The sequence below is a fragment of the Choloepus didactylus genome, chromosome 21 (assembly GCF_015220235.1).
Source record: "Choloepus didactylus isolate mChoDid1 chromosome 21, mChoDid1.pri, whole genome shotgun sequence".
NCBI classification, from domain to species: domain Eukaryota; kingdom Metazoa; phylum Chordata; class Mammalia; order Pilosa; family Megalonychidae; genus Choloepus; species Choloepus didactylus.
This window is the reverse complement of record NC_051327.1, coordinates 20,647,618-20,660,999: the sequence shown is the minus strand read 5'-3', so window position 1 is coordinate 20,660,999 and position 13,382 is coordinate 20,647,618. Positions and strand designations below refer to the sequence as shown.

Below are 13,382 nucleotides of genomic sequence, written 5' to 3'. Positions count from 1 at the left end.
CTCCAGCCAATTATGGCCCTTTGTTGGGTGTTCCCTTAGTTGTCAGTACTTCCCCTGTCATAATCCTGCCCCATTCCGCCTTCTCCTCTATGTTGCTGCCTCACTTATCTCTGAGGGTGTGAATTTTAATTATTTTCTTAATCATTTTATTCTCATTGAGCACATGACAGGAGCTCAATATTTGCTGAATGGATAAGTAAGGCATTAAAGGAAAAAAGAGGACTTGGATAATAGATACACTTGATTGGAATCCCACTTCCAAGAGTTATCAACTCAGACATTTGGCAAGTTATTTAATCTCTCAGATCCTCTTTTTCTGTGAAACAGAGATAATACTTATTTTTAGGTTATGGTGAAGATGTGAGAGAATAAAAGGTGCTTAGCATGGTGCTTGGCCCACAGGTGCTCTATAAATAGCTAAAATTTATTGAGCATTTACCATACGGTGTTACAAACTTCACATATATTAACTCATAAAATCCTCACAATAGTCCTATAAGGTAGGTAGGAAATAGTAATATCCCATTTAACAGATGGGGATACTCAGACATAGGTTAAGTAATGTCCAAGGTTTACACTTCTAAGTGGGGTCTAGATACTGCACTCGTAGTCATTTTATGGTACCATCTAGTAAATATCATTTCCTATTCTCCTTTTGAAAATGCTGGGATAAATAATACAGGCTGTCATCCTAGAATTTTAAATTGGAAAAGTGACTGCACAGATTTCCACTTTCCAGATGAAGAAACAAAGATTAGAAGCTAAGTGGCCTTTCAGAGCTCTCGGACTTACTGGCGGAGCTGGCTAGAACAGACTTTTAAGTTTAACATTTTCTACAGCCTTGGTATTCCTAGTTTGAAAAGTAAATTTTAGCATTCTCTTCTTTTGAATTGGATTTCAAAAGCAATAATGATCCTAACTTATTTAAAACTGCATTATCACCAAAGCATCTAAAAGTATTTAAAATGACTGTTGAAAACAAACAAAAAAAGTAAAATGTTCATCTGCTGAAATGTGTTATTTTCCTTTGAGGTTGTTATACTACATGAATTTGAAATGAAAATACATAGGCGTAACATAATGGAGTTTTATTTTTACGTGATTAGAATGTAACATCATCTCCTCAATATTCTACATTCCTGGAACATATCATCCCTCGATTTCTTACATTTCTTCAAGATGGAGAAGTTCAGTTTCTTCAGGAGAAACCAGCCCAGGTATTCTGAATATTAGTGAGAAAAAATGTCATGCTATAGGATTGCATTGCAAGCGTTCATGAATTAAAACAACTCAAATTTAAGGTTCCACTTAAAAATGAAAGAGGTTTTGTTACTTAAGGATAGCTTCGTCCAAGATCATTGCCTCTTCCTTTCTATGTCTTGCTTTTATTTTATCTAGGTCATCTCTTATAATTTAAATTGCTCACATTTGGTGACTGGTGATGAGTGTGTGTGCTATTTATAACAGATAAATTCAAATATGTACCAGAGAAAGAAGGATAGCTTAATGACCTTCCTTCCCCATACCCATCACCTAACTTGAATCTTATTAATTTTATTAATTAACAAACTCACTGCCAGTTTGTTCTATCTGTACCCCCTTCCACTCTTCTTATCCCCTCCTCCCACCTTGATTATTTTAAAGCAGTCCCATCATACCACTTTTCTAAAAATACTTGAGCAAATATCTCTAAAATAACTTAGGGGAAAAAAAAAAAACCACCACCAGTGAAACAGTTCACTGCGAAATAAAACATTTTTATATTGTACCAGTTCGAGACCTTGTATGTGTGACAGTACAGTTTATCATGTAATTTGTCCTTGGGCCCAAGGCAATTAGGGACAGCATTATGGGAGAGAAAATGAAATTGTGAAGGAAGACCCCAAACTAAGTTCAGTTTGTGTTCTGTTCATTCATCCTAAAATGAAAAGTTTTGAAAGACAAAGAACTGACTTAGCTGATTTAGTATGCAAATACAGGAATAGTGAAAGTATTGATTTGCAGCTATATGCTTTGGATTTTGTTTAGACACTGTGTTTTAAAATGGAACCCATCTTGCCATATGGTAGCTACCAGTGCTGGGTATGGACAATTGTGTGACCCTTGTGGACTGGGAAGGAATTAATTTGGAACTCTTGGAAATATTTTGTCTTTACATTTTTTATCTTTTCTTGCCAGCAACTGCGGAAGCTAGTACTTGAAATAATTCATAGAATACCCACAAATGAACATCTTCGTCCTCATACAAAAAATGTTTTGTCTGTGATGTTTCGCTTTTTAGAGGTAAACCTTTGAGGATTAATTCTCATTGTTTAGGCATATTCAAAACTTCCAATGTTTTTCTCATAAAATTCACTATTATGCAACTATTTTCCTTTCATTAACATTCTGATTCATGTGAGTAAAAATTTTCTTATTGTCTCTTAACCTCCATTTTTCTTAAGTCTCTCACTTGACCAAATTGTTAAGAAAGACTACTTAATTGAAGACTGTTGTTTTGAGTCACTGGGGAATTGACTAAACATGTTGGCAGTCATTGAAAATGAGCTGGGCAGTGGTCAACTAATCAGAGCAGGGTTCTTTTGCATTGAGCCTTGTATTTTTGTGTGGACCAAGCACAAATGCTTTACACATAGTAGTCGCCCATAGTTTCTCAAATTCTCAGGGCCCATTCATTTGGTACCTGCCAAGTTAGACTCTAAAATTGTTTTCTTGCTGTTCCTAGTCTTGTTGTGTTAGAGAGTTCTGTTGTGTTTCTGGGATCCTGTGGAAAGATGTGCTGTGGAGTTGAATAGAGTTGGATTCAGATCCTGGCTGTGCCTTTGATTAGCTATATCATTTCAGCCAAGTTGCTTAACTTCTGGGGAGCTTAGCTTTCTCCTGGGTAAAATTGGAGCACACCACCTACCCACAGAGTCTTTTGAAACTGCTTAGCACGGTGTCCAGTACGTGGGGGGTGCTCCATAAATGTTTGTTCTCTCCAGTTCCTCTGACGATGTTTTCAAGCAATGACAAGGGGTCAGTTGGCCCATAAGACATAGTTTGTGTTGTGACTTCCCGTGAATTCCAGTTAGCACACCTGCCATAGTGTTACTCTGCAGGGCTTGCTGGGGCTGCTGTTCCCATGGTGCACTGGAGGCAGGAAGGCTGCCTGTCTGGGACAGTCATTCTGTGGCTTTATGAATTTCAACATGTCACATGTAAGTTGGTTTATGGAGGGTGTGTGTGCAGAAAATGATTAGGAAGTAGTCTGATATTTAGGTTAAAATAAATTCTAAAAAGTATAATTCTTTTTTTAAATGTTTGCTTTTTTTTTTTTAAGACGGAAAATGAAGAAAATGTTCTTATTTGTCTAAGAATAATTATTGAGCTACACAAACAGTTCAGGCCACCGATCACACAAGAAGTAAGTTGTTTATCCTGATAGCATTTATAAAATGTGTCTACAAATTCCTTCTGCTGTGTACATTTTTACTGTCTTTTGGAATTGACTATACATGTGCTGCTTTTAAGTGTAGAAAGTACAGCCTAAGTAGGGGGAAATTCTTTCTAGGTTTAACAGTGATGTTTTTTGAATTTGTGTATCAGTACTTGGCTGTTTGTTCAGTAGTGAAAATTTGTTAACCAGCAGCCTGGCAGTGCTCTGGGGTGTTAGGTATTTACGTCTGTTGTTCCAGGAGTTACTGATCATTTTATTTTATGAGCAAGGGTTAAGATGTGGGTTCTCAAATTTGAACTGTGTTTAAATCTCAACTCTGCAATTCAGTAGTTACGTGACATTGGGTATATGCCTAAACTTTTGAACCCTCATTGGAAAATGGGGACAATTATTTTATGTTTTTAAAAGGTTACTTGAGAATTGAATGTAAAGTTCTTGGCTCAGTGATTTGACACCTTACATAGTAAGCAGGAAGCATGCAAAGTTATGCATCATCAAGATAATATTTTCTCTGATGATAACCTTAGTAAATGCCTGTTGTAGATTAGTTGGAAATTAAAGTATAAAGATGAAATAAAATTCATCTCGGAAACAATATTTAATGTCTTGGGTGATTTTCTTTCCTTTTTTCCCCATCGTATGTATATTTTCTACATAATTACAATAATACTGTTTATGATATTTTATTTCCTGATTGTTTCCCTTCACATTATATGTAGGCATTTTCACAATCATAAAAAAATTCTTATAAAGTTATATTGTAATAGACACAAAATATTCTTATGGATATCCTTATTTTTGGATAATTAAGGTATTTGAAAAGTTTCATTTTAGGACCATTACTGAATATGTTTGTTTACAGTTCAAAGTATTTTGTAGACTACATTTGTAGAAGTAGAATTAACTGAGTCAAAGGTATTATTGTTTTACCAAATTTATTTCTAGAAAGACAGCAGCAATTTATTGTTCCTTCAGCAGTATATGAGTTTCTCTCTTCTTGCACCCTTCCCAGCATTGTGTATTATTATTATTATTATTGTTATTATTAACTTTTTATTTTGAAATAATTTCTAACTTACAGGATGTGTAACTATTTTTTGAAAGTCAAAAAGTGGTATTTATATTAATTTTCATTCCTTTGCTCTTCCTGAATTAGGAGCTTGTTTTCTATTTGCTTATCATTTGTATTTCTTTTGTCTGATAATGTATATTCACTGTTTGTATTTTGAGTCTGACATTTTCCTTGCCTGTTTTATGAGTTCTTATATATTAAGGCTATTACATTTTAAAAAATGTTTATTGTAAGCATTTTCTGTTTATAAATATCTTCCTATAATGAAATTTTCTGTTTTTTTAGATTCATCATTTTTTGGATTTTGTAAAGCAGATTTACAAGGAGCTTCCAAAAGTAGTGGTAAGTTTTTAATATAGTTTGAATTTTTAATTTATATTTGTGTATTACTTCCTTATTCCAAAGGGAATTTGGGACAGCTGGGTTGAGGGAATAATTGGGAGGATGCTAATTTTGGAGTGGGAAATGTTCAGTAATGGCCAGAATCTAGGTTAATAAATCAGCCACTTCAAAAAAGAGTTCTTCTGGTTTTATTATTTGGTTTAAACACTTTTTTTAAAAAAATATAAAAGCAATATATTGTAGAAATTTTGAAAAAAATCATAATTCTCTCACTTGTAAGCAACCGTTGACATGGAGTGTTTTTTTTTTTTTTTTTTTTTTCTTTGTACTTTTTAAAGATAGTTGAACTCACGATCTTGAAGCCTCTGGGGAAGTAGTGTGTGTTTTCAGTATTTTTCTATATCAAATTTTTTTCTATATTGTTAACTCTTTACAAACAATGCCAGTAGTATAACCTTGTGTGGTATAAGAGGAAAGTCCTCCATTTCCTCATCCTCACTCTTTAGAATTACTTGCACTTACCAGTTTGTCACCGGTTATTCCAACGACTCTTTCTGGCAGTCGTCATTCTTAATGGCCCCAGAATTTTCCATCACATTCATGTGCCTTGAGCAGTTCCCTATTGCTGGTTTTCCAGTTTTTAAAATTTGCACTATCACAGATAAATGCTTCAGTAAAAATCATTGCACGTAAACCTGTTTACATGTCAGCTTTATTATAAAGATTTTTTAAGTTAAAAATTTTTTACATTAATAGTAAAATTGACTTTTTTTGGGTATTATAAGGGTATTTTGAATATAGAATCTGCTAAGGATTTATAAAATGTGAAATTAATTACTTTCTGAGTTGTCAGATAGTATCACCTGACATTGTCATAGCCTTAGAACTGCTTTTCCTAAGAAAGCTATCTTTTTTGACATGAAGCCCAAATTTGAGAACTCAGGATGGCAGTGTGATACTGGATTTTAAAAATGCCTACTGTGCTTCACTCCTTTGGCATCATTGAACTCTATTCAGGAGGCTATTGAAAAAGTTAATTTAGTAAGGACTGACTCCTAGTTTCTTCCCACTAGGGGTAGTAATATAATATGATTTCTTCATCTTTCATTAGCCGGAGAAAAAGAGTAGAAAATACTTTGGGCAACGTTTTGTTTCCTGTTGTTAGAGGTGTAGAACATTGTTTCTAACATGTTAAATTTATGGTCCCAAGTAAAGAGTTAACGTTTAGTGTGTGTTGGCTTAGTCAGCTGCAGGGTCACAGGGTTTACTTTAGGGGATTGGGAATGAATGACTGAGCCTCAAGTATGGTGGGGTGGGTGCCCCACAAACATGCTGAACATTTTGGTTTCTTATAGCAGTTGTTAAACATACTTAAATAATTTTTATTCCACCTAGTTTCAGGTATATATTATTAAGAAATATTGTGTTGGCCTTTAGGAAGAACACTGTCTATTCTTTTTATGTAGAACCGGTACTTTGAGAACCCTCAGGTGATCCCCGAGAACACAGTTCCTCCCCCAGAAGTGGTTGGCATGATAACCACTGTCGCTGTGAAAGTCAACCCCGAGCGGGAGGACAGTGAGACAAGAACGGTGAGTTTGTTTTAGTTGTTTTGTTTTTGTCCATGTCTCCCATTCTTGATAGAGGGAAAAAATGAGATGTTGATTTTTTAGACTGCTTAAATTTTTTCTTTGCCTTTAAAACAAACAAAAAATACTGCATGGCGTTTAAGGTAAACAGATGTATGTGTGTCTGAGAGATGAATGCAGCCTGGAAGTGGTGAAAGTGAACTGCTGGTAGCTCTTGGAACAAGGGTGTGAAGATGAAATTATAGTGGGATTCAGAATAACCCATTGGAAAGAGCAGCAGCTAAGTGGCCTTTGCTATGTTCTTAGCTTTGAGTCATTCACGAAGTCCCTTTAAAGTGTGTATGAATTTGCCGGTGAGTGCCTGAGAGTATGGGCTTTGGGGACAGAGAGCTCTGGAATGTTATCCCAGTCTCACTACACTCACAACTAGGAAAGTTGATGAGCCTTAGTTCTAACCTTATTTTTCCTCAATATCTGAAAGGCCTGTCTCATGGAATTTTGTGAAAGTAATGCTTGTATAGCAATGCTTGTCACATGATGACATGTTTGAGCATTTATTTTCACTATATTTTTATAATTGCTAAAATAAAAATATTTTATCATGTATATTTGTTTTACTGAAAGAGTTTTACAGATGTTTCAGTTTGCAGAATGCTAGGATGAATGAGAAACTAAAATTTTAAATAAGTTTTCTGAAAAAAGGTACTGTATTAATTTGTACTTTTTGCTGCCAGTTCATAAAATTTCTCAGGTGATTTGAATCACAAAGTTTTGACAGATTTTCCTGAAGTTGTCTATAACTGATTACATTGGAAAATATAAAAACCTTTACATTAAATTATAGTTCTGTGTCTTTTTTCAAAATAATTTGGATCTTTCACTACAAATATTTACAAATATGTCCGTATTCTCTCTTTAATGGGGTGATGCTTATTAGTAGGATTGTGCTATTTGAAATGTCACAGTGATAACCAAAGTCCTACCTCTTTCTGTGTTACAGCATTCCATCATTCCTAGAGGATCTCTTTCTCTGAAAGTGTTGGCAGAGTTGCCCATTATTGTTGTTTTAATGTATCAGGTATGTGTATTGCTTATTATTTTCTTGGGTTTTTCGATTTCTTGTTTTATGATGTAATTCACGTCTAATTTTTTTTTGTGACAGATAGGCACCTATGATACCTGTGTGCTAACAAATGTAATGAATCCTGTAGTGTCTTTGGTGTACCAGTTTATTTTGCTATAGCAGAGTGTAAAACCATGAACATCTGGTATGTTTGCTTTTAGCTCTACAAGCTGAATATCCACAATGTTGTTGCTGAATTTGTGCCCTTGATCATGAATACCATTGCGATTCAGGTATCTGCACAAGCCAGGTGAGACTTGTTAGGGCAATGAAATAGTTGGCTCTCTCTGTGCTTTAATTCCAGTAGAAATGTGTTACTGTCATCTTTCTTAAAACGTGAAACTTATGAGTGACAACATTTTGGTAAAATTGTGTACATTTTGACTTTCTGAATTTGCTTTTAAGTGATGGTAGTTAATAGTTACTCTAGTTCCTTATTTGAAAAGCTGAGATGATGTCTTAGTTTTTGGTATCTTACAAGTTTAGCGATGGCATTAGGCACCATTGTACTCTCTCCCACTGTAGGATGCCCAGGCCTTTCTTCTTTTAGGCCTTTGTTCCTGCTCTTCCTTTCGGCATGAGTGCTGGAATGTTCTTTACCCCCTTCATCCCCCCTTTCCTGTCACCCCAAATCGCTGAATAGGCGACATGTGTTCATCCTGGGAAGCCTCTCGGGGAGCCATTTCTCAAGTAGGTTCCTCGTGAGACATTTACCAGGGGCTGCGTCACTGGGGAAGAGTCGCCTGTGACAGCCCTGTGACACCTGGCGGGGGCAGTGCGTGGAGTGAGTTGGTCCCGGAAGCCGTTTGCCGGATGGGGCATCTATCTGGGCTTGGCGCTTTGGGGATTCACATTGTAACTGGTGTGGAATGAGTGGGAGGACTGTGCTGTTTATCGCCCCGAAGAGCTCTAGGTTATTTAGTCCCGCTAAGAGGTGGAGAAGCATTTACTCCTGCTGCTGTGTCGTTCTGGTCTGTGTAGAAATCAAGCAAACCTTGGCATTTAGTAATTGTTACAGGCTTTTAATTAATTTTCAGTTAACCTAAAGAGTTGAAAGCTAACATTGTAAATTTTGCTCGTTTCTCATTCAGGCAACATAAGCTTTACAATAAGGAATTGTATGCTGACTTCATTGCTGCTCAGATCAAAACATTGTCATTTTTAGCTTATATCATCAGAATTTATCAGGTAAGTCCATCAACTTTTGGTATAAGTCAAGTTTATTGAGATGATTTACACACAGTAAAATTCACCTTTTATAGGTATAGAGTTCTGAGAGTTGACAAATGAAGATAGTACCACCAACACATCAAAATACAGAACATTTCATCACCCCAGAAAATTCCCTTATGTACAACTGTGGTCGTTCTCTTCTTACCTCCATTACCTGACGATCACTGATGAGTTGTCTTCTGTCCCATAGTTTCGCCTTATCTAGAATGTCACATACATGGAATCCTATAGTGTGTGGTGTAACCTTCTGAGTCTGGCTTCTTTCACTTGGCTTGATGCTGAGATTCATCCTTGCTGTTGTAGTTTGCTACTTTTTATTGCTGGATGGTATCTGCTCTGTGGGGTATCATGGTTTATCCATTCACCAGGTGATGAACACTTGGGATGTTTCCAATTTTTCTAAAGCAGTGTTATTGAGATATATTCCACATACTGAAAAATTCACCCTTCAAAGGGTATAATTTAGTGATAGTTTGTTCATGGAGTTGTACAACCGTCACCACAATCTAATTCCAGAACATTTTCCTCACTCCAAAAAGAAATACTGTACCTGCATTAGCAATCACTTGGCATTTTCCCTGTTCCCTTAGCACAGAGTCATTATAAAGAGTCAAATACAGACTTTTGTCTGAACATATTTGGTTCAATGACTTTTGCTGTTGTTGGAGGTGGTTGTTTTGGCAAATAGGTGTGGCAGAGATTGGAACTTCAAATGGCATTATCAAATAAATCTGATAAAGAAGTTTTGAGTGTTTTTTTAAATGCATTTTTAAAATTGTGAACTTTAACATGTATGCATAACAGTATAACTTTCAAAATATTTAACAAGTAGTTAGCAAATTTCAAAGAATGTTATGGGTTACAGTTCTACAGTTTCAGTTCTTTCCTTATTGTAAAATATAGGATATATACAGAAAGGTGATAACTTTCAAAGCACAATTCGATGAATAACTATGGAGCAAATTTCAAAGAATATTATAGGTTATTGTTCTACCATTTCAGTTATTTCCTTCTAGCTGTTTTAATACCCTAGTATCTAAAATATATATGTTTATATAAAGTTTCAGTATTCGTAATCCTTTTAAAATCCTATCTTGCCTGTTGCTACCCCTTCCTCTTGTTTAATCACTTTCTCTATCTTCAGGGCTGTCTAGGTAGTGACCACCCTAACTTGTTCATATTGAAAGGGGATGTCAACACTGTGGAGAAAGGGGCTGCATCTGATTGTTGTTCTTAAAGAGGCTGTTGCCTCTGGGTTTTAGGACCTGTCTGGCATAGAACACTGGTGGATTTAAGTTTCTGAGAGAGAAAACTTAAGTGAGAGAATCTTTTATAGAATCTCAAATAGAGACCTAGATATTTGGGAACTGCTGTTGGTAAGGGCATGGCTTACGGTGGCCATTTGGGGTGTCTAGCTGGAGCTTGCATAAGAGAAACCTCCAGGATAACCTCTCGACTCTATTTGAGGTCTCTTAGCCACTGTAACCTTATTTTGTTACCTTTCTTTTCCCCCTTTTAGTCATTGAATGCTTTTTTGAGAAGCTTATAGGGTGATTTTAGTTTGCTTATGGTCGTGGTTTCTCTTTATTTAAATCATAAGGACATGAAGGAAAGAGATACCTTATTTCCCATCAGTCACATACAATGTTTTTGAAAAAATTCTTAAGTAAATAGTCGTATTTGTTTAAGGGTATTGAATACATTTAGTCCTGACCGAATTCTATGGCAATGGAATTGAGTTAAAAGTTATGATTTATTTTTTTAATCATTTAAAGATTTTATTTGGCAAATAAAAATGAAAACAAATTTATGCCAAATTGTTTTAAATAAAAACTGCATTTGAAAGCATTTGTAAACCCCCCCCCCCCATTTTTCTAATGTGTGGAACTGGATAATGATAATATACACTAAGAAACTAGAACATTTGTTTTCAGAAAAATCTGAATTAGTTACCCCTTGATATTTTAGTCACTTTCAGGTATCTTGGTGAATTGTCTTCTTCAGACACCTCAAGAGAAGGTTTGAATAGAGCTTATTTCTGAGTTGATTGTAGGTTACTGTGATGGCAATTACCCCTTACTATTAGTAGGCCAAGCAAATAAAGAGTATTTATTTACCTCAATAAAGTAGTTCAGTGTTTACTTCCCTTCTTTCTCTCACCACCCCGAATAGTGAAGTAGTAGTACATAGTCACTATGTATTGACAGTGCAGGAAATGAGAAAAACAAAGAAAACATCCATAATTCCACCATGTAAAAGTTACGCTATTTGTGTTAGTACACACACACAAGTGATATCCCCAAGTGTTGTTTCTAGTGAGTGTGTTATTTTATGAGGGTCCTTTGAGCCTTGCTTAGTCTTAGTTGAATTTTTAAAAGTCTTAAGAAATTTGGATTTGTCTTAACACCTACCTATCAGTATTAACTGTGTTGTTTTAATCCTTATTTTTGTAGGAGCTTGTAACTAAGTACTCTCAGCAGATGGTGAAAGGAATGTTACAGTTACTTTCAAATTGTCCAGCCGAGACTGCCCACCTCAGGAAGGAGCTGCTGATCGCCGCAAAGCACATCCTCACGACAGAGCTGAGGAACCGTATGTCCATCTCTTCTTTGAATGCCCTCTTTGGGGTGGGGCTTCGCTGACATTGCATTGATGTGCCGAGTGTAGCTCCTCCAGATATTTTAGACCCCAGAAATTCTTTCTTTCTTTATTGATTTCCTGGTTCTGTTCTTTCTCTGCCTCTCTTCAGGCCTGGCACCAGGCTTCTGCCTGTGTCTTCTCACAATCTCATAATTGTTTGATGATTTCCTTAGCATAGCTTATGTTCTGAGTTTCTTTTCATACTTTTCTGCCTTTTTGACAGCATATTTTTTGAAATTACAAATAGCTATTTGCTTATTTACTCACAGGCAGCAGTCTTTAAAAGGTGAGGAGAAAATAGTGCTTTCTTTCTTCATGCTGTGAAACGATGGATTGGTTCTGTTTTTACTCACAGCCTGATACTTGCTTTGGGCTGATAATTATATTTCAGTCAATTACATTGATTTGCAATTTAAAAAATTGTTTTCTTATTTGATATGTCCAAAGTGTTGGAATTCTATCCTAATTGTTTTGAAATGGTAATCATTTTCCACAGTAACTTTTCATATTAAATGTCTTATTTGCTACAGTTGTGTAAATCAGAGCATCGATAATAAAATTGAGATTGGCTTCTTACATATGAGAGCTTTGAAACATGAAAGGGCACAGTTTGAGTGCTTATACATGGTTTAATATTGTAAATCTCAGCTACTTTTTTTGCTATCAAAATGTAAATTACATTGTGATTATTGCATATGGGTATAACTGAAAGGAAAAAAGACATTTTTAAAACTTTTGGAAATTTAACACATATACCAAGATGCACAAAAGAAACATACAATTCCACAGAATTTTCAGAATGCGCATCTGCATGTGCACCCCCAGCCGGAGATACAGAGCATTGCCCTCGAGAAGTCCCTGGTCCTTTCCACATCACAGCCCACTCGCCTCCACAGCTGACCAGTTATCCCCTGTAGGGTGACGGCTTCCACTGCCTGTTGTGGTTTTTCCACCATGTTCATCTCTGAACAATATCAAAATAGAAGAGTTTTAAATGGAATATTTTTTAGGTATATTTGTTCTGAAGTGGATGCCTTATATCACAAATGCCATTCTTGGATTAACCAGTGTTCTTGCTGTATGAATAATGACTTTGGAAGTGAGTTTGGGGAGCTGTGTAGCAGGAGGTTTCTGCTTGGTGAAGTGTTGACAGATTAAAAAACTTTTACATGATTACCAGATACCCTTTGTTCTGTCAGTGCATACCTTCTCGTTTGACACCATAAAGCCTGATTTCAGTCTGTGTTAACACCCACTCTGCAAAGATCGAGTGGGTTCTCAAGCTGCCACCTTCCACGGTCTGATAATGTTAGATCACATCAGAGTTGAATTCAGCTTGTTAGAGGCTTCCCTTTTTTTGGTCATTTTACTGATTAGCTTGATTTTCTTTACTGTAAAATATTGTAGGATATTTTATTTTGAAGTCTTTTGAAGTTCCTGGGGCTTAAATAGATAATGGTATTACATCTCAAAAGTTTTGATTCAAAGAAACATTTAAAAAATGTTAAATATTAACCATAATTAAAATTTAAAAATTTATATACATAGTTACAATTACATGTGCCCTAAAATTTCCACTTAGCCTTACTTTTGGCATTTGAAACAATATCAAATGATAACCATTTGCACTGCTCTGAAGAACAGGGGTTTGAAAACCTGGCTGTTTAACAAAATTATCCATTTTCTTAGAGATCATGATTCTAGGTCACGGAGGGAATATGGAAACCCGCATTGTACATCTTATTCTCTTATCACGTCTCCTTTTCCTTGTACTTTTTACTCACCCCTCAGCCAGCCCTCCTGTATTTGGTGCCTGAGCCCTTTGTGTCTTTCCTCCTGCGCCTCCTTGCCTTTTGGCCAATTCACTGAAGACCATCGAGGCGCGGTCCCTTCTCTGACTTCAGAAAGGATACTCGTTGCTTCTTTGGTTTGGTACCTGTGCTA

General features: G+C 35.9%; 1 protein-coding gene across 10 annotated transcripts in view; it reads left to right on the top strand.

The window, feature by feature from the left end:
* Nucleotides 1–13,382, top strand: part of LOC119517799 (transformation/transcription domain associated protein) — a 140,613-nt gene that overhangs the window by 20,113 nt on the left and 107,118 nt on the right. For 9 of the 10 annotated variants that reach the window (XM_037814799.1, XM_037814803.1, XM_037814798.1 and 6 more), the window contains exons 4-12: nucleotides 1,107–1,217; nucleotides 2,179–2,283; nucleotides 3,323–3,406; nucleotides 4,797–4,853; nucleotides 6,320–6,445; nucleotides 7,443–7,520; nucleotides 7,727–7,815; nucleotides 8,657–8,753; nucleotides 11,252–11,390. In XM_037814799.1, the coding sequence (XP_037670727.1) occupies nucleotides 1,107–1,217; nucleotides 2,179–2,283; nucleotides 3,323–3,406; nucleotides 4,797–4,853; nucleotides 6,320–6,445; nucleotides 7,443–7,520; nucleotides 7,727–7,815; nucleotides 8,657–8,753; nucleotides 11,252–11,390 (886 nt within the window). Of the gene's footprint in view, nucleotides 1–1,106; nucleotides 1,218–2,178; nucleotides 2,284–2,395; nucleotides 3,201–3,322; nucleotides 3,407–4,796; nucleotides 4,854–6,319; nucleotides 6,446–7,442; nucleotides 7,521–7,726; nucleotides 7,816–8,656; nucleotides 8,754–11,251; nucleotides 11,391–13,382 lie in introns of those variants that run through there. The other variant, XM_037814805.1, reaches the window with a different exon arrangement.